This window comes from Bos javanicus, chromosome 4 (assembly GCF_032452875.1).
Source record: "Bos javanicus breed banteng chromosome 4, ARS-OSU_banteng_1.0, whole genome shotgun sequence".
NCBI lineage: Eukaryota > Metazoa > Chordata > Mammalia > Artiodactyla > Bovidae > Bos > Bos javanicus.
In genome coordinates, this window is record NC_083871.1 from 103,687,192 (window position 1) to 103,705,175 (window position 17,984).

Sequence of the window (17,984 nt, forward strand, 5' to 3'; positions counted from 1 at the left end):
GCACTCAGAGCCGGTGCACTGGGACAGCCCAGGGGGCTGGGATGGGGAGGAGGGTGGGGGGCGGCTCGGGACGGGGTAGGGGGGGACACATGTACATCCATGGCTGGTTCATGTCAGTGTATGGCAAAAACCACCATAATATTGTAAAGTAATTAGCCTTCATTTAAAATTAATTAATTAAAAAATGATAGTTTGGGGGGAATGGAAATTGGGGACGGGATAGGCAGGAGACTACTATTTTCTTAGCTGTTTATGGTGGCATTTAACTGTAACAATTAGACACATGTATTACTTTGAAAAAGAATTAAAATTTAAATTCAAAATAACTTCTCCAAAGTCAAACAGCCAGTGAGTGCTGGGGCCGCTATCTGAACATGGGCAGTGGAATTCCAGAGCCCATGCTCTCAGCCAATATGCTACACTTTCTGTGGAGGTGACACATAAAAACAACGGCCCAATTCAGGATCAGGTGCCTAAGAGTCGTATGAAAAAGTCTTCCTTATTTATTAGCAATATCAGGCACCCAGCAAGACTGACACAGACAGCAAGACAGAATGGTGGGAAAGACTGGTTGCTGAAAATGACCAGAGAAGGTTTTGAGAAGCGCTGGAGTGGGATCTTCCGCCTCTGTTGTGGCAGGCAGCATCTTCAGTTGTGGTGTGTGAGCTTCGTTGTGGCATGTGGGGTCTAGTTCCCTGGCCGGGGATTCCCAGCCCCCTGCATTGGGAGCGTGGCATCTCAGCCACTGGACCAGCAGGCAAGTCCCTCACTCACAATTTCTGATGGTGGTCAAGATACCAGTTCTTGGCTGGGGGCTGGGCAGACAGAGGTGAAAGCTCCTTTTAGGCGATACCAAAAAAGCATTACTGGTAAGGCGATCCACATGATCACCCTTGTGTTACTGAAATGAGAGGGTGTGATTATTTCCGGACACACATCTTTGGGGTGCACCAGAGAGACTGTTTTCCATTTTAGGGACATATGATGCTACTGGCAAGGGGGGGTTGGAAAATGGCAGAGCAAACAAAGCTAACATGAGGGTGGATTCAAAAGACTATTTGTAAACATGCACAAATTCCTTGAAAAGGTTTAAACATTTAGATAAAAAGAAATATACTGAAATTTGGGGATATATTTAAAGTAATAATATTTGGAGTACCTCTGCCTGATACCTAACCTAATCCCAAGAAAAATGAAGGGGTCAGTGTTAATGTTTAATTACTGCTTTAAAAAAATAGCTGCCATACTAGTTTTTTAGGGCTTCCCTGGTGGCTCAGAGGCTAAAGAATCTGCCTAGTTTTGCAAGTTGCTTATTTTTTTTCCTTTGAAGGGATCATTAAAAAATATCTAGGAGAAAGCTCCACCTTAATAGGCTAACATATTGGAATGGATTGGGTGACAAACAAGAAAAATCAAAAGCAATCAATAAACAAAAAAGACACAGTGACACTGGATAGAACAGGACAGTTCTTTTTTTTTTTTTTAATTTTTAAGTTAATATCTCTTAGACAACTCTGTATGTTAAGACACTTTGGTCCACCACGTCCTTTTCCAATGGCTATATGGTGTTCCATTTTATGCCCTTATCAATTTAAACAAATTTTCTACTGATGAACATTCAAATTGCTTCCAGCAGTTCCCTGTTATAAGCACTGTAGCAATTAAAATCCTTGTACATGTAATTTTGGTTCACTTCCCCACTTAGAGCTGTAGGTTAAATCCACTTGGAGATTTATGGTGCTCTAAGGACTCCTTTTCAAGTAGGCAGTTGGTAAAGCCCTTCCCTGCTGTGATTAAAGGACTAAGACAAATTCAGAAATGCTGGGCCTGTTGGTTTCCACCGAACTGAACAATGAGTAATATCTACTTTAGCTAGTATGCGATGCTATGTATCATTTCTTTCAGAGATGGTTCTTGGCTTACAGGGTTAAGTATGCAAACACAAAAAAAGGATCTGTAAGTACCCTTTAAGAGTACATGTGAATTCTGCAGGTTTTGGCTCACAGAGGAGCAGCACTGGGAAACTGGCCTGAATTTTGGCTCCCAGTCAGATGAAGTGTGAACAGGCTGCCGTGCCCCTGGAGTGAGTGGTAGTTCTCTTGATCTACCAGGGCTTTTTCTGAACTCCGTACTACCAAACTGTGCAAACAAAAGGGAGCTATGAGGAACAGAGAGAGAGGGGAAGGAGTACAGGTGTGCTTTATATACGGAAGGTTCTCTGTTTAAACCTTCAGCAAGACAGAATTTTGTGTGCCACCAGAAACTAGTGGAAGTGGGCATCTGCAGTCTCAATCTGGACATAAGAACAAAGAGATTAAGAACGGCTAGTGTCAATCTCAAACAAGCTGTTCTTGAAAACAGAAGAAGAAGTAATAATATCCACCGTGTCTTATGAGCCTGGGTGTGGTCTCCATGACCAAAGCAGATGAAGATTCTATAAGAAAAAGAAATCCATGCCACTTCCTCACGTACGAACAAAGATGCAAAAATACTAACTGCAGTATTCACAAACAATCCAGAATTGAAAAGCACACAAACACATCAAGTACCACATGATCAAATAAAGTTCACATTGAAAATATTGATACAAAGATGACTTAACGTTACAAAATCTATTAACTTGCTACATTAACAGTTGAAGGAACAAAAACACAGGAGTATTTCAATAGGTGGAGAAAGAACATTTGATGCAGTTGAACATTAATTCATTAAAAAAAATTTAGCAAACTTGATAAAGTGTCCCTAACCGCTCTTTAAACAAAATCTCTAGTGGCAAACAGCAAGAAGAATTTGCTTTAAAGTTAAGTTCAAGTTAAGAATGCTCAATATCAACGCTCTTATTAAACACTGTTTTGGAGCTACTGTTGGCACGGTGTCATGAGAACAATAAATAAAAGTTATAAAGACTGGAAAGGAAGAAACAAAATTGTATCCCTTGTAAATGAAAAAATAGTCTACACAGAAAATCCAAGGGAATTCACAGAAACAATCAGAACTAATCAGAGTTTGGAAGGTGCTGGATAACAAACTCAATGGAGCAAAACCAGTTATATTCCTATTAACCAAAGACAAATAATAAGAAAATATAGTTAATAAAGTTATTAATAACAGAAGTGTAAAATATTTAGGAATGATTCTAACAAAAGAAAACTCTAGTGAAAGGAATAAAAGGTAACTTATATACAGTTATGACTTCCCTGGTGGTTCAGACAGTAAAGCATCTGCCTACAATGCGGGAGACCTGGGTTCAATCCCTGAGTTGGGAAGATCCTCTGGAGAAGGAAATGGCGACCGACTCCAGTATTCTTGCCTGGAAAATCCCATGGATGGAGGAGCGTAGTACAGTCCATGGGGTTGCAAAGAGACACGACTGAGCAACTTCACTCACTATATACAGTTATATACCATGATCAAGGATGAAATGACAATATTACAAAGATGTCAGTTTTCCTTGAAGTGAATATAAATCCAGTGCAGGTCCAATACACACAAATCAGGGTTCTGGGCTTTTGTCTTGTTTGTTTTGGAATGAAAACTCTTATGTAACAGTGAGGATAAAATTCACATAGAAAAGCAAAGGGACAAGAACAGACAGGGAAATTTTGAAGGACGTGATAGGATCAGGGCTTTTCCCACCAGATATCAAGACATACGTTAAAGTTATAAAATCAATAGCAAAGACAATAGGATATCAGAGAGCCCAGTGGTCTAGAACGGACTGAGTCCAAAATTGTTGTTGTTTAGTTGCTCAGTTGTATCTGACTCTTTTTTGACTCCATGGACTGTAGCCCGCCAGGCCCCTCTGTCCATGGGATTTCCCAAACAACAACAGTGGAGTGGGTTGACATTTCCTTCTTCAGGGGATCTTCCCGACCCAGGGATCAAACCTGTGTCTCCTGCATTGCAAGTAGATTCCGTACCACTGAGTCACCAGGGAACCCCATGAGTCTAAAATAGACCTATGCAATTTGACTACATTAAAATTATCCCCCAAACTTCTGTTCAATAAAAGACACTATAAATAAAGTGTCTTTGGGAACCAACTTCATTTAAAAAACAAAGGTGCTTTAAACTAACAACATTTCAGTCAAACTATCCTTGACTCCCAGCAACAGAAGCCATGATAAAGAAACAGTACAGCAAATGATGGGTTAAAATACACGTGCTGGAGTCAGACTTCTTGGGTTTGTGTTCTGGTTCTGTCACCTAATTGCTGTGTGACTTTGAGCCAGTGCCTGTGCCTTGTTTGGCAAAAGGAGACAAACACCTTACCATATTGTGGGGATTAAATCAATAGCAACTATGAAGTGCTCAGCACAACGAAGATGTATTTGTTATTAATGTTCGAGTGACATTAAGGATCGATTACTTATTATCATTACACCACTTTGTTGCCTACAATTTTCACAACACGTCACAAATTTTCAACCAGTTTCACCTCTGTGATCTTATTTGAGGAATCTACCAGAGTACCTATGTGAACAGATAAGGAAGCTTCCAGCCCAAAGCCTCTGTGATCCTGGTTTTCAACTAGGAAACAAAGAGATAATCTCCAAGGTTCTTTTTCTGCTTTCAAAAAATAGTTTCAATTTATAATAAGGAAATGCTAACTGACTTGCCTTGGGTCACAGAGTTATTAGTAGAGTTAGGATTAAAACCTAGGTCTCTCATATTAATCTACATTACAAAGAGACAATAATAATAATAAATTTCTCCAGACTCCCCCTGTGTCTAAATTTCTTCTTGGAACTGTAAGCTAGATACTTAGGAAGGTAATTCACCTGGGGATCATTCGGAATATTACTGATATATTCTAATGACTTGAGGCATCTAACTCACTGCCAGGGAGGGAATTATCAGAGATATATCTCTTTTGTGAACAACATTAACATGTGTCGTGGTAATACCAGTGATAATAAAAAAAGAATTACCTGGGCAAGCAGACCTGGTTGGATCTGAAGAGGCTGAGCTCCTGGGGCTTGAGTGACGATGGGAACGGCGTTTTCCATTCGCACAGAGTAGCCAGCATGTTTAGAGGGAGAGGCCTGCAATCCTAGTGCAGACAAGGGGTGAGGGGGAGAAGGGCTGAGTAACTGGCAAGAGCTGGATGAGGAGACCTTCCTAGCCCACTCTGTCAGCCCTCAGCTTCCCTTTGCACTAGTCCCCACCAGACACTGCCTGGTCCTTTGGAAGTCTTCCCTGCCTCAGTTTTAACTTAAAAAAAAGTCTGTGGTTTTTTTTCCTTTGGCCATGCCACATGGCTTGTTGGGATCTTAGTTTGCTAACCAGGGATAGAACCCAGGCCTTCATCAGTGGAGGCGTGGAGTCCTACCCGTTGGACCACCATGGAATTCCCTCTAATTTAAAATTAAAAAAAAAAAAAACCAAAAAACAACCTTTTTGAATGTTTTCAAAGATTCAGTCAAATTAAGGAGTCTTTAAAGCCCAAAGTGAAACAGTTATGCTGACAAATTACAGCAGGAAAACAGCTGCTTTTGTCATGAAGACACATCTGACTGGGTCAAAGCCGGGGAGAGAGGGTAAGGCTGCTGAACAGCACTTACTCAAACTCAACCACGCAGACTTACACCAGGGGGTTTTCAGAACCAAATTCTCGAGTTTTCAAGGTAAACTATAACAAGGTGCCCGGTCAACTCTCGCTTAGAATTTTCAGAAGAGTGCCGGGGTGCCTGGCCAGAGGTGGGGGCACTGGCCAGGAAGTACTTTTCAGAGAGGTTTACACTCGTCACAAGAACGGGGACTGGTGCGCTGTCAGAGGCTGGCAGTGTGCTGTCGATAATCCACACAGAGGTTATCCCACGGGAGAGCTGACATCAGCATAACAACGGGAGCGCACACAATGTGCTGATTTACAGACGGTGGCTGAGCCAGGACAAAACCACTGGCAGGTGGTGCGAATAACAGGGAACGGACTTGACGCAGAAGCCTAAGTCCATTGTTTCTAGGTTGACTGCCGCAGGATGGGGGCCCTCAAGTTCAGGGATGCCAGGGCTCTCGCGGAAAGAAACAAAGAGGGCTTTAGCAGGACAGAAAAGCATGAGGCCAGCACCGAAGAGGCGGTCCTGGTGGAAGCAGGTGGGAGGCTGGGTCCACTCCGCCTTACCTTGGAAGCCGGGTGGACACACGATGAGCGCTTGCTGGAAGGGGTCGGGCCGGGCGCAGATCTGGGCGGCTCCCGTCTGCAGGGGCATGCTCCGCTGGGCCACCGCGGCCATGGATGCCGCTGAGGGCTGGCAGAGTGCAGATTGGTAGTTTAGTATGGAGACCTCGGGATTGGCTAGGGAAAGAGTGGCACTGGTGGAGGTGGGAGCCTAAAGGAATGGTGGGGATTAGACAAAAATAAACACAAATAAAACATGAGGGAGATGGCATGCTGGGAGACATGGATCCAAATCAAATAAATGAACTCAAAGAAGAGCAAATGAATGAACGAAAACCACGAGCCAAGAAAAAAAGCAAAAACGGGGGAGGGGAAATACAGTTGGAAAGTCTTAGGGGAAAGCAGGCACCTGCAGCCCAGGACACAGAATCACCTTCGATGCTTAGATTCGGGCCTGTTCTTAATATTTTCAGGGCCTGTTCCTAATACTTGCAGGGCCTGCAAGTGCACACAGCATGCCTGCCTGTCAAGTCTAAACAGCAGAGTTAAGGACTGGCTGGAAAGAATTATGATCTGCCCTTCCACGCAGACACAAACACTTTCATAACCACCTGGAAGGCTTTGGTTTGAGTCTGAATCTGGATTCCTTGGCTTGGGCCCTGGAATATGGAGCCGAGTGCCTGCCTGCCTTCTCTCCAGGCTCCAGCTCCGTCCCACAACCTGAGGGCCTTTGGGTGCAGGTATTTGGACTTGGTCTCTACTGGGGAGGATGAAACTAGAAGTGGCTCCTCCAGGCCCCAGGTCTCAGATTCCCGGAGCTTGACACGGAAGCACATGCACTCGGGGAGGGCCTGGGCAGCAAGCCCTTCTGCTCAGGTCTAAGGGTAGCACTTTTACAGATGCCCTTAGATGTTCACAGAGCACAGTTACTGCGAAGAAATAACACTACAGAAATAGAGATAGAGGGGGACATGCTGAGGCTGCGGTTACTTGTTGGAATTCGGTGCATTCTTGTGCTGGCATTCAGCAACTAAGCCTAAAGGGCAAGGAGAAGATGCCAGGGGGTTAAGAGAACTTGAGATGGGTTAAGTTAAATGGAGATGGGTTAGACAGACACTGAAGTTATGTCCTCTCTCCTTTCTTTTTCAGAAAGAGATAGCATTTGAGGTTGAACTTGCATGTGAAGCAAGGCCATGGAAGGAAAAGGAATTCTACATTGGGAATTCTCCAGTTTCAGCCCATCTTCGTGCTGATCCTTTATTAAGATAGGTGGAGTAACCCATGGCTTCAATTTCAACCTTGTTTATGAGAGATTTTGCTACTAGAGGCTATAAGGACTAAAAAAGTAAAAAGGGAAAGAGCCACAAGGCTATCGGGAAACATATAAAATTAGGACCTTAGGAAAGGTATGCATATATGTCAAATTTGATGAAAAGGATAAAGTCTCATTTTACATGTCTTTTATACTTATATTTTATGCTGAATTTCAGTGCAAAGCATAGAATTTGTTTGAAAGTAATCACCACATTAGGTACTGCCCATGTTTAGATTTTAAGATGTTATTTTAACAGCCAGCGTCTGTGCAGCATCACACAGTCAGCCTCCAGGCAGTGTGACTGGGAATGCATGTGTGGCACATGTAGGCCAGCATCTCTTATCGCTGTTTTTTATTGAAGTGTAGTTGATTTACAATGTTGTGTTATGTATATATATCCTAACAAAAGGAAACTCTAGTGAAAGGAATAAATATACACGATTTTCCTGTTCCTTTCCATCACAGGTTACTAAAAGGCACTAAATACAGCTCCCTGTGCTGCACAGTAGGGCCCTGTTGCTCATTTTATACATAGTCATTTGCATGGGGCCAGCATTTTGTGTTGTTACCAACGGCATGACTTGTGTTTCCTTTCTGCTCTCTCTGCAGCCTCACCTCTCCTGGAGGCTCCCCTCAGACACACCTCCCACTAGCCACTTGCCCTCTACACACCAGAGTCCACACTCTCCCCTCATCTTCCTGCCTCCTGGCTTCCCTCTTTGGGGCACTGGCAGCAGTCTCCTCCAGGTTCCCACACGGGTGCTCAGTGGCTCCCCCTTCTGGCCAGCCACTGGTCTTGCTGCTCCTTCCTTCCAAATGTCCCCGGAAGGCTCTCCCTCTTTTTAATCACTACTTCCTTTGCTAAGGCCTTCTGTCCTGGTGCCTGGGACCTGTAGGGCCTTGACTAGTGATGTTCTGGTCTCCACTTCTTGTTTTCTAATTCTTCTTGGGCACAGAGGCTAGAACATTCTTTCCAAATGACTACTTTTTGTGTGATACCACCTCTGCTCAAAAGTCTCCGGTTGCTGCCTAATGGGCACTGTGTACGCATCTTAGGCTGGCCCTCCTTCCAGTCACAATTAGGCCCTACTTCCCATCTCAATGTATCTTCTACCCTCCCTGCTCAGGGCACCAGCCAGACGGCCTGCTCACCGTGCTGGGACTCTGGAGACGGAGAGCAGAATCACAGTGGTTATTCTGTCCAGGAGTTCACCTGACTGGAGGTGGCTGTCTTAGCCTGAGGGCTGAGCTAGGCGCTGGGTGGGAATGTTTATCACAGGGTACTCCAGGCCTTAGAGAAATGAACTCTTTTGGCTGAGGAGAACGGTAAGGACACCAGCGGCCTCCAGGGGGCAGCAGATTCTAGGCAGCCTCTCCTAGAGGGTAGGCAGAAGGGGAGAGGAACAGGCTGGGAAGGAACGCTGGGCCTTAGCAACCAAACGTTCCGGGAATGGCCTGGGAAGCAGGGTCGGTGACTCTTCATGGGAGCACGGGACCTGTCAAAAGAGTGGATGGCCAGGCAGAGTATTCCCGCTGGAACATACATGCTCTTCTGCTATCGAGGGGTGTGGTGTGTGTGTACGTACACAGGTGTGTGGTCATCATTAAAGACTGATACTAAGACTGAAGAAGATCTAGGGACACTTTCTTTGGGGAAACTGGTAGGTAGGAATAAAAGTTAAAGTCTCTTAGATACCAGAGGCTGCCTGAGCGAGGCCTTGGAGACTCTTCATGTAGTACATATTTCCTGGGTGTCATCCATATTTCCAGCAGTATATTAGGTGCTAGATTCTGCAAATTTTCTGTAAGAGGTTTGAAAGCTGTGGGTCCCCTTTTAGTTCTCACTGCTGGGATTCTGGTGACAAGACCTGGAAAAGGGCGGGTTTTTTTCTGTGTTGAAAGGAGATCATGTGGACCCGGCAGTGCGGACAAGAGGAGTGGGGGCCTGAGCTGGATGACCGCTAGCATCCATCCCTTCCAGTTCTAGAATTCTCCATCGGGCAGATGTCAGACATGAGAGGATCCCAGCATCTCCTTTACCTTATTCTCACAGCAGGACAGGGAAGCAGTAGGAGGTACCATCTCAGAAATAACTCTCTTAGTGAGTCATTTCTGGGACCTTTCAAGGGGCTAGGAGTCAATACAAAGAATTCCTGAGGATCTCAAAGGAAAATAACGAAGACAAACACCTTCTTGCAGAGTTGAACGTGACAGTAGAGGGATTTTGTCTGTTGTATATGATATTGGAGTTTTGTCTTCTGACTCAGCTTGGTGGGAAAACAGAGTTCCTGACCTTTGCTCTGTCAGCCCCGTGTCTGCCTTCCGCTCTGCTCCCCACTCACCTGGTTGTGGACAGTGTTCAGCTGGTTGTTGAAGGTCATGGTCAGGTTGGTGGATGTGCTGGGGGCCACGTGCGTGATGAAAGGGGTTTTGCTCTGGTTCACCGTGTCATACATGTTCACCCGACGCTTGCAAATCTCCATGTTCTGGAAACATGATTTGACGCTGTTCATGCACAAGCAGAGACAAAGGTGTCAGGGAGAGAGTAACATGGAATTACAGGGAGAAAATGGAGAGAGAAAAAGAGAGTTAATCTAATAAACGAAAGAACCGAGACACTTCACTTTGGATCTCAGGTTCCTGGATTTCTCAGGCAGTGTCTGCACTTGCAAAAGTTGGTGGTATTTACAGGAATTCCACCCTCCCCTGCCCCCTCCCCCCACACCTTCTCACTGCCTCCTCCTCATCCTGGGTGGGTAACAGTTCTCCACCAACACAACAGACCTCTTGGCTCTCACTGCATTTCCTCCTGCTGCTGATCTGCTTCCCAATTTCCACAGCTCATTCTTGGCTTTTAAAGTGGTTTCTGGCCCATAAATAAACATGTAAGTTCTCTGATTGGCACTGGTCATCAACGGATGACCTGCCGCCATCTTCCTTGCCCACGCCCTTTCCAGCTAACCCAGGACACCAGCGCCATCTAGGGGTCAGCCAAAGAATAGCCAACCCGGTGTCAGGACCTATTGATTGGCACTCTTGCTCCTCCCTGGATTGTGCAGGGAATGAGCGAAGGGTTCTCATTGGAAAAGACTCTGATGCTGGGAGGGATTGGGGGCGGGAGGAGAAGGGGACGACAGAGGGTGAGATGGCTGGATGGCATCACTGACTCGATGGACGTGAGTCTGCGTGAACTCCGGGAGTTGGTGATGGACAGGGAGGCCTGGCGTGCTGCGATTCATGGGGTCACAAAGAGTCGGACGCGACTGAGCGACTGAACTGAACTTAACTGAATAGCGGTGAAGCTTACTGACAGCGTGGCGGCTGTTCGCAAGCACTCTTTCACTCAGTCCTACAACCACCACGAGGGGAAGACAGACAACTGTTGCCCCTATTTTGCGAATAAGGATAAAGCAGAGAAGGGATAGGTTAATTTGCCAAGATCAAGAGCTGGTTAATGGTAGTCTTCACATAGACACGTGCATTCTCTTTAACTTCCTTCATTCTTCATTTCTTTTCTTATTGTTACCCAGTTACATAAAATTCTCTCCCTCTTTTTCTTCTTCCATTGCATTTTTGAATCAAAACAAAACTCTCAATTATGAAATTCAAGTATAAAAGTGTTGCGGACACCAGCATCAAGGACAAAGAAAGCCATTAGTGGCCTTGACTGGGTGTTTGAAACCCCACCACAGGATTTCCAGTTGTTTGTACATCGCTTCTCACTCACGTCCCCGGCTCCCAGGTGGTGTCCAGGTCAGGAATCTGCCTGCCAACGCCGGCCACGCGGGTTTGATCCCTGGGTCAGGAAGATACCCGGGAGGAGGAAATGGCAACCCACTGCAGTATTCTTGCCTGGAACATTCCATGGACAGAGGAGCCTGGTGGACTATAGTCCACGGGGTCTGAAAGAGTCAGACACAACTGAGCACGTGTGCCACGCCAAGTCTCATTCACTTCTGGGTCATCTTCTAATTAAACTCACTTTTTCCTCAAATGCTAATATTTAGGATAGCAAGATCCCACTGAAATTTCCATTTAAAATACTTATTTTAATTATAAGTAGTGTAGTAACAATAAAATTCTACCATTTTAAGATGACAGCTGCATACTGTACTACGGGTAAGCTAGATTCTGGGCCAGGCAGGTGCTTGCAGGCTATCCCGAAACATCCGCTCCATGAAAGGTCCTCTGAACTGACTTACACGTTTTTTGTGACTTAATCATGACTGACACTGGCCACACAATGCACACGAAGTAAACAATGACTGACTGATGACCCTAGAGAGAAGGAGAACGGATTCTCTGCTGACCAAGAGCTAAAAACACTAATGCTAGCAATGCCAACACGTTTTGAGCATCGACTCAGTACCAAACCTACTGCTAAGTGCTTGGAGGCTGAAAGAAAAAAACAATGGATTTTGTGTTCTTCTGGACTGTATTTAACACATCAATGGTTTTTCGACAATTCAACACAAAGCTTTCAGACTCAGGATTCTGTAACTGAAACGATCTGAGTTTTTAGTTTCAGAGGAAAGTACTTTCACACTGGGTTAATGTTGAGAATGGTTTTTAAGGAATTCGAGCACTAGAATCTTGGCATGGAGAAACGAGTGGAGTCTCTTTCATCTGATAATCTAGATGTTGGGGCAGCCCTGGCCCAGCCGCAGGTTTCTTCTGGCCCCAGACTTCTTCATGGTCTGCCCAGCAAATTCTAGGGTTGCTTGGAGATCAGGCCTACTTTGTGCTCAGAGACCCTTCTTTCCTTCCGAGGCCTATTTTCTGAAATCTAAGTTGTCAGTGCTTCCCCTGGTTCCACACCAGGTTCTGAGTTAGGAGCCAGCTGATGCCCATGGTTTCCGTGCTGGGTCTTCACCTACAGTGAAACACCCTGATTTGCTTCCATGCAGAACTAAAAGACAGACGGCACCCTGAGGTCATTCAGCCAAGCCTCAAACTTTATGCATGTGACTGTTCACTGACAGTGCTGGGGGCTTTCCAGGTGGCTCAGTGGTAAAGAATCCACCTGCTGGTGCGGGAGATGCAGTAGATGTGGGTTCGATCCCTGGGTCAGGAAGGTTCCGTGCAGAAGGAAGTGGCAGCCCACTCCAGTATTCTTGCCTGGGAAACTTCTTAGACAGAGGAGCCTGGTGGGTAGCAGTCTATTGAGTCACAAAACAGCTGGACACAGCTGGGCATGCACGAATGTCTCACTGACAGTGCACACGGCTACCAGGAACCCTCTAACGAGCACCCCTCCATCTCCTATCCACAGCTGTTTCTCAGCCATCCCACTTCACTCCTGATGACACGAAGACTGATCTTATGGGGGCCTATGCAGTAAATCACCAAGTCTGCCTTTCCTCTGTGGTTCAGACTGGCACCCCTTGACTTACCCCTCCCATACCCAGAAACAGGACAAATCCCGTAATGAGAGCTTGCAAGGGATGGGTCCCAGTTCCTTCTCTGTTCTCGAGTCTGGTTGTTGCAAGCATGCTTCTAAAGTAGAGGCACTATCTGGTTGTTGCAATACAATCTGACTTGCTCAACAGCAGCTAGTAAGGAACAGACCGAAAAGAGAGGAAGCACCACTGGTGATGGGTGCCACACCCTCATTTCTCGTATGCTGCTGAGGGTCAAATCCAGCCTTGAGACTTGACCTGATCTGATTCTGGCTGTGGCGGGGCCCATGGTGACCCGTGACTGTCTCGGCTGCAGGCTCTTTCCATGTATCCCTCTCTCTCCTGATGCCACCTGAAACCTGCTGCTCTCTTGAGCACCCTGCTTCTCCCGGCAGACCCCCAGGGAGAGGGCTGTTTATTCTTTCATGCCCCAAGTGCCTCAGAGGTTGAAGTGATCTCTCTCCTGACTCTGTTTATAGGCTGAACCGTGCCCCTCAGATTCACATGTTATAGTTCTAACCCCCCAGTGCTTAAGAATGGGACTGAATTTGGAGATAGGATCTTTAAAGGTGAAATATGAGGTCATTAGGGCGGGCCCTGAACCAATTCCTTAGAAGGAGGAGGAAATCAGGACACAGACAGCGTAAGAGGAAGACCACAGGAAGACTCGGGCAGAAGCCGAGGAGAGAGGCCACAGAAAAAGCCAACTCTGCCAGACACCTAGATCGTGGGCTTCTAGAATAAGAAAATGAGTGTCTGCTGTTCATGACACTCGACCACTTGGTGGTGCTTTGTGATGGCACCTCCTCAAACTAATCCTCCCTTCTCTTCTCTCCCCCTCAGTCACCGAGGCCGGGCCACTTGCTCAGTCCTGCCCATCTGGGAGACTTCGAAAAGTGAAAAAGTGGAAGTGTTAGTTGCTCAGTTGTGTTCGACTCTTTGTGACCCCATGGACTGTAGCCCGCCAGGCTTCTCTGTCCACAGAATTCTCCAGGCAAGAATACTGGGAGTGGGTTGCCATTCCCTTCTCCAGGGGATCTTCCCGACCCAGGGATCGAACCTGAGTTGCTTGCCTTGCGGGCAGATTCTTTACTGTCTGAGCCAACAGGGAAGCCCTTCGGAGTCACCCTGATTCCTGGTCAGACTCCCTGGCTCCTTAGTTCCTTCTCATCTCCAGGGACCTGTTGTCAATTCCAGCCACCCCATTCCTTGGACTGTCAAGCCTGAAACCGTGCCATTTCCACAACCACAAATTCAAGCATCCCACCTCCTAGGCACACTTTCCACCCATCTGGCTAGTTCAACTATGACTATACTAAGCGTTCTCTGAGCTGATCAGACCACTCAGTCTCTTTGGACCCCTCCCAGCTTCACTTCCTTTTTCTTTTAGCTAAGCCTCGCATAGCCATGACTTTGGATTACAGTCTCTTCACTGCCAACATCATAAATCTGTGTCAATCTTTTTCTCTTAGCAGTGCAGCCAAACTCCAACCTGGAAGGACTCTGTTGATTGTATGCCTTCACCTGAGGAGTTCATTTACACCCCGGGCTTTTCAAATCCAACCCCCACACTCAGCAATTCTGCTCTGTTTCTCTGTTCAATTGTCTCTGCTACCTTCCGCTACCTAAGCTTTCCTACCCTCCTTTAACCACCAATACCCTGTTTTCAACAGGGAGAGACAGAAGCTGGTGGAAGAAGCCCTCAACTCTGCTCCACTGCACCAGGCACTTGCAACAGCCATGTGCTCTCCTCTGCCCGCCCTCTGTGATGTTGCCTATTCCTCCACCTGCCCTCCGAATCCTGGTCCTTCCCACTACCTCGAGAAACATCTTCTGAGCATCCTTTATCTTTAATCTCTTACTTACTACCAGGCACTTCCCATCAGCCTCTTAAGATGCTCAAGTCTCTTTCATATGAAAAGAAACCCCCTCCTTGGGTCTTCCTGAGTCACCCTTCTATTTCTTCCCCCCACCTTTCACAGCCTCCCTTCCTAAAAGGGTACCATCTATTTCTTCATCTCTCACTCAATTTTTCAACCTGCTAAACTGGTTTCTGCTTCTACCATCCACAGAAACAGCTCTCCATAAGTTACCAGCAACCTCCAAGTTGCCAGATCTGATGGGCATTTTTTCCAAGCTTATTTGACTTGATCGAGCGACAGCAGACCGATCTTTGTTTAACACAACTCCAATCAGCCATTCCCTGGCCATCAATCCTTTAATGACTTCCCATTACTCTTAGGAGAAAGAGCGAAATCCATAACACGGAAGCCTTGCCACTGGCTTATCCTGAGGCCTCATCTCTCCCTGTCCCCAGGTGCTTGATCTTGCCCGTGCTGGGGTCTCCACCTGGGAAGGCCCCTTCCACTCTCACTGGCCTTTCCACCAAGCAGCTCCCTCTCCTTGGGCGGTCACATCTGTGGGTCATCCCCGCCCTGCCTCCAGCAAGGTCCTCGTGTTACATGCTCTGCTCGCCCTTTGTATCCCCTGAGAACAGCCTGGTTATTTGGGGATCTTTGGTTTAGTGCCTTCCTCTCTCCTATAGGGGCTTCCCTGGTGGCTCAGCTGGTAAAAAATCCACGGGCAATGCGGGAGACCCCAGTTTGATTCCTGGGTTGGGAAGATCCCCTGGAGAAGGGATAGGCTAGCCACTCCAGTATGCCTGGGCTTCCCTAGTGGCTCATCTGGTAAAGAATCCACCTGCTACGCGGGAGACCTGGGTTTGATCCCTGGGTTGGGAAGGTCCCCTGGAGAAGGGAATGGGTACCCACTCTAGTATTCTGGCCTGGAGAGTTCCATGGACTGTAATAGTCCATGGAGTCACAGAGTCAGACACGACTAAGCAACTTTCACTTTCTCTCCTATAGACTCTAAACTCCAGTGGGCAGGGTACCCATCTGCTCTGCTCCCCACTGCCTCCAGCTCCCGGCCCAGCCCAGTGAATGAATGAATGAATGAACAAACCAATAATCCACGCGTGACCTCTGGCTTGTACATGGCTCTGCACCACAGATGCTGCCATTCTGAGCACCTCCCTTCATGCAGACACCCCAGGTCTGGTCCACCCGGCCTCATGCCCTCTCATGCCCCACTGTTCCCTCTTTTTGGTGTTAAGAAAACTTCAGCCCAGGATCCCAGTGTGGCTGCTGACTATTTTTATCAATACTGCTTTAGTGGAACACAGCCTCCCTTGTTGGTTTCTGTAATGTCTACAGCTGCTTTCAACTCTAATGGCAGAGCTGAGTTGTCGTGACAGAGACCATACGGCTACAAAGCCTGAATTTTTTTGGGGGGGAGCCTCGAGGCCTGTGGGATCTTGGTTCCCTGACCAGGGATCAAACCTGCGCTCCTTACATTGAAAGGAGCCCAGAGTCTTGAACACTGGACCCACCAGGGAAGTCCCTACAAAGCCTGAAACATGCACTACCTGGGGCTTTAAAAAAGAGTCTGCCGACCCCTGGGATAAAGCATCCACCAGGACACCTACTGTGTGCTGTGGGGAAAGTCGAGTAAGTGCGTCATGGTGACGAAGGGGTGGTTCAGGGTCTCGATTGGAGTGATTCTCTTATCGGCGTCTATGGTCAGCATCTTCTTCAGCAGGTCGATGAACTCCCGCCGGTCCGCCTTCTCCACCAACATGTCACTCCCTTCCAAATCTGTGGTCATGTTCACCTGCAAGCAAGTGGGGACAAGTTACCAAGATTCCGCTGGGCCTCCCTGGCCCCATCCCTCTTATTCTGTGCTCTGCAGCTCCATCCTAATCTCTTGGGCACGCCTTCACAACCCCCAGAAGGCTGTGTCTGCCCTGTGGGGGGTGCTGCCACGGGTCATCACTGCCCGCAGGTCATAGCTGTTCTCTCTGCAGGAGAGGCTGGTGGGGGCTGCTCAGGGAAGACAGAGGCCCCTGTGGGCACCTGCACACATATGAGTGTGCGGGCGCAGCTGGCTCTGCTTTCATCAGTTAGGTTGAAATGCACCTTGCATCATTGAAAAGAACCATAAGATGAAAAGAATTCTGGAGACTGAGCTTATGACAATGTGAATGTACTGAATGGTATACTTAGAGTTGTACCATTTTAGGCTACACATATTTTCCCATGGTTAAAAAACAATAATTACAACCAAGCAGTGAAAAATAAGATGCAAAAAAGGTTTAGCTCTTTAACCTTATAAGAGAGGTATTGGGGCCTGCTTCCTATACCTACAGCAGGTCAGTCTTCTTGCAGCTTCTGAGCCAGGGTCTGAGTTATTTGAATCCCTGGGTTCACTGGGACCATCTCTGGCAAAGGCAGGCAGGATATCTGAACACAAGATTTTTCTTCCAAGAGCAAGTCTATATGGTATGTGTGTGTGCTCAGTCGTTCAGTCGTGTCCAACTCTTTGTGACCCTGTGGACTGTAGCCCACCAGGCTCCTCTGTCCGTGGGGTTTCCCAGGAAGAATACTGGAGCAGGTTTCCATTTCCTTCTCCAGGGGCTCTTCCTGACCCAGAAATCGAACTCGTGTCTCCTACATCAGCAGGCAGATTCTTTACCACTGTACTGCCTGGGAAACCTATACTAGGATGACCTTTAAAAGCCTTGTTTTGTGGTGCTTTCTTTTCCGCCTCCCTCCCAAGACATGTACTGGAAAGCAATTTCAGTTTTCTCAGAAAATCAAAGCTTCTAATCAACTGACAAGTATACTTTACTTGGAGTTATGAGTTTTGGTTACGCTTATCTTCAGTAAGAAGTGTGTTAAGTGTTCATTGGTCTGGAGCTGTGTTTCTCATTGCTTTGAAGAAAAACTCACTTTGGGTTGCCCTGATTTTAGACTAGGTCTTATTCTAAAAATAGCTGATGTTCTAGAATTCTCTCTGGACACAAAGGTGACCTGAGAGAGACTGACTGCATTGGGTTGAGTGCTCACAGAAGATGGATGTCCTGGTCCCTGGTACCTGGGAATGGGACCTAATTTGGAAACAGAGTCTCAGCAGATGTACCCAAGTTAAAGTCACAATGAAGTAGGGTGGGCCATACAGCCAATGACTGGTGTCTTTGTAAGAGAAAGAAGGGAGATTTTGGACCCAGAGAAAAGAGGGAACATAGAGAACACAGAGAAAAGAAGGCCACATGAAGGAGACAGAGACTGGGGGATGCAGATACAAGTCA

At 46.8% G+C, this 17,984-nt stretch overlaps 1 protein-coding gene across 6 annotated transcripts in view; it reads right to left on the minus strand.

Annotated features, from left to right (window-relative positions):
• The window catches only part of HIPK2 (homeodomain interacting protein kinase 2), a 203,899-nt gene that overhangs the window by 45,872 nt on the left and 140,043 nt on the right, over nucleotides 1-17,984 (minus strand). For 4 of the 6 annotated variants that reach the window (XM_061414873.1, XM_061414872.1, XM_061414876.1 and 1 more), the window contains exons 6-9: nucleotides 16,323-16,507; nucleotides 9,779-9,941; nucleotides 6,125-6,332; nucleotides 4,932-5,053 (exon numbers count right to left, since the gene is read on the minus strand). In XM_061414873.1, the coding sequence (XP_061270857.1) occupies nucleotides 4,932-5,053; nucleotides 6,125-6,332; nucleotides 9,779-9,941; nucleotides 16,323-16,507 (678 nt within the window). The remainder of the gene's footprint in view (nucleotides 1-4,931; nucleotides 5,054-6,124; nucleotides 6,333-9,778; nucleotides 9,942-16,322; nucleotides 16,508-17,984) is intronic. The other 2 variants (XM_061414875.1, XM_061414877.1) reach the window with 1 other exon arrangement.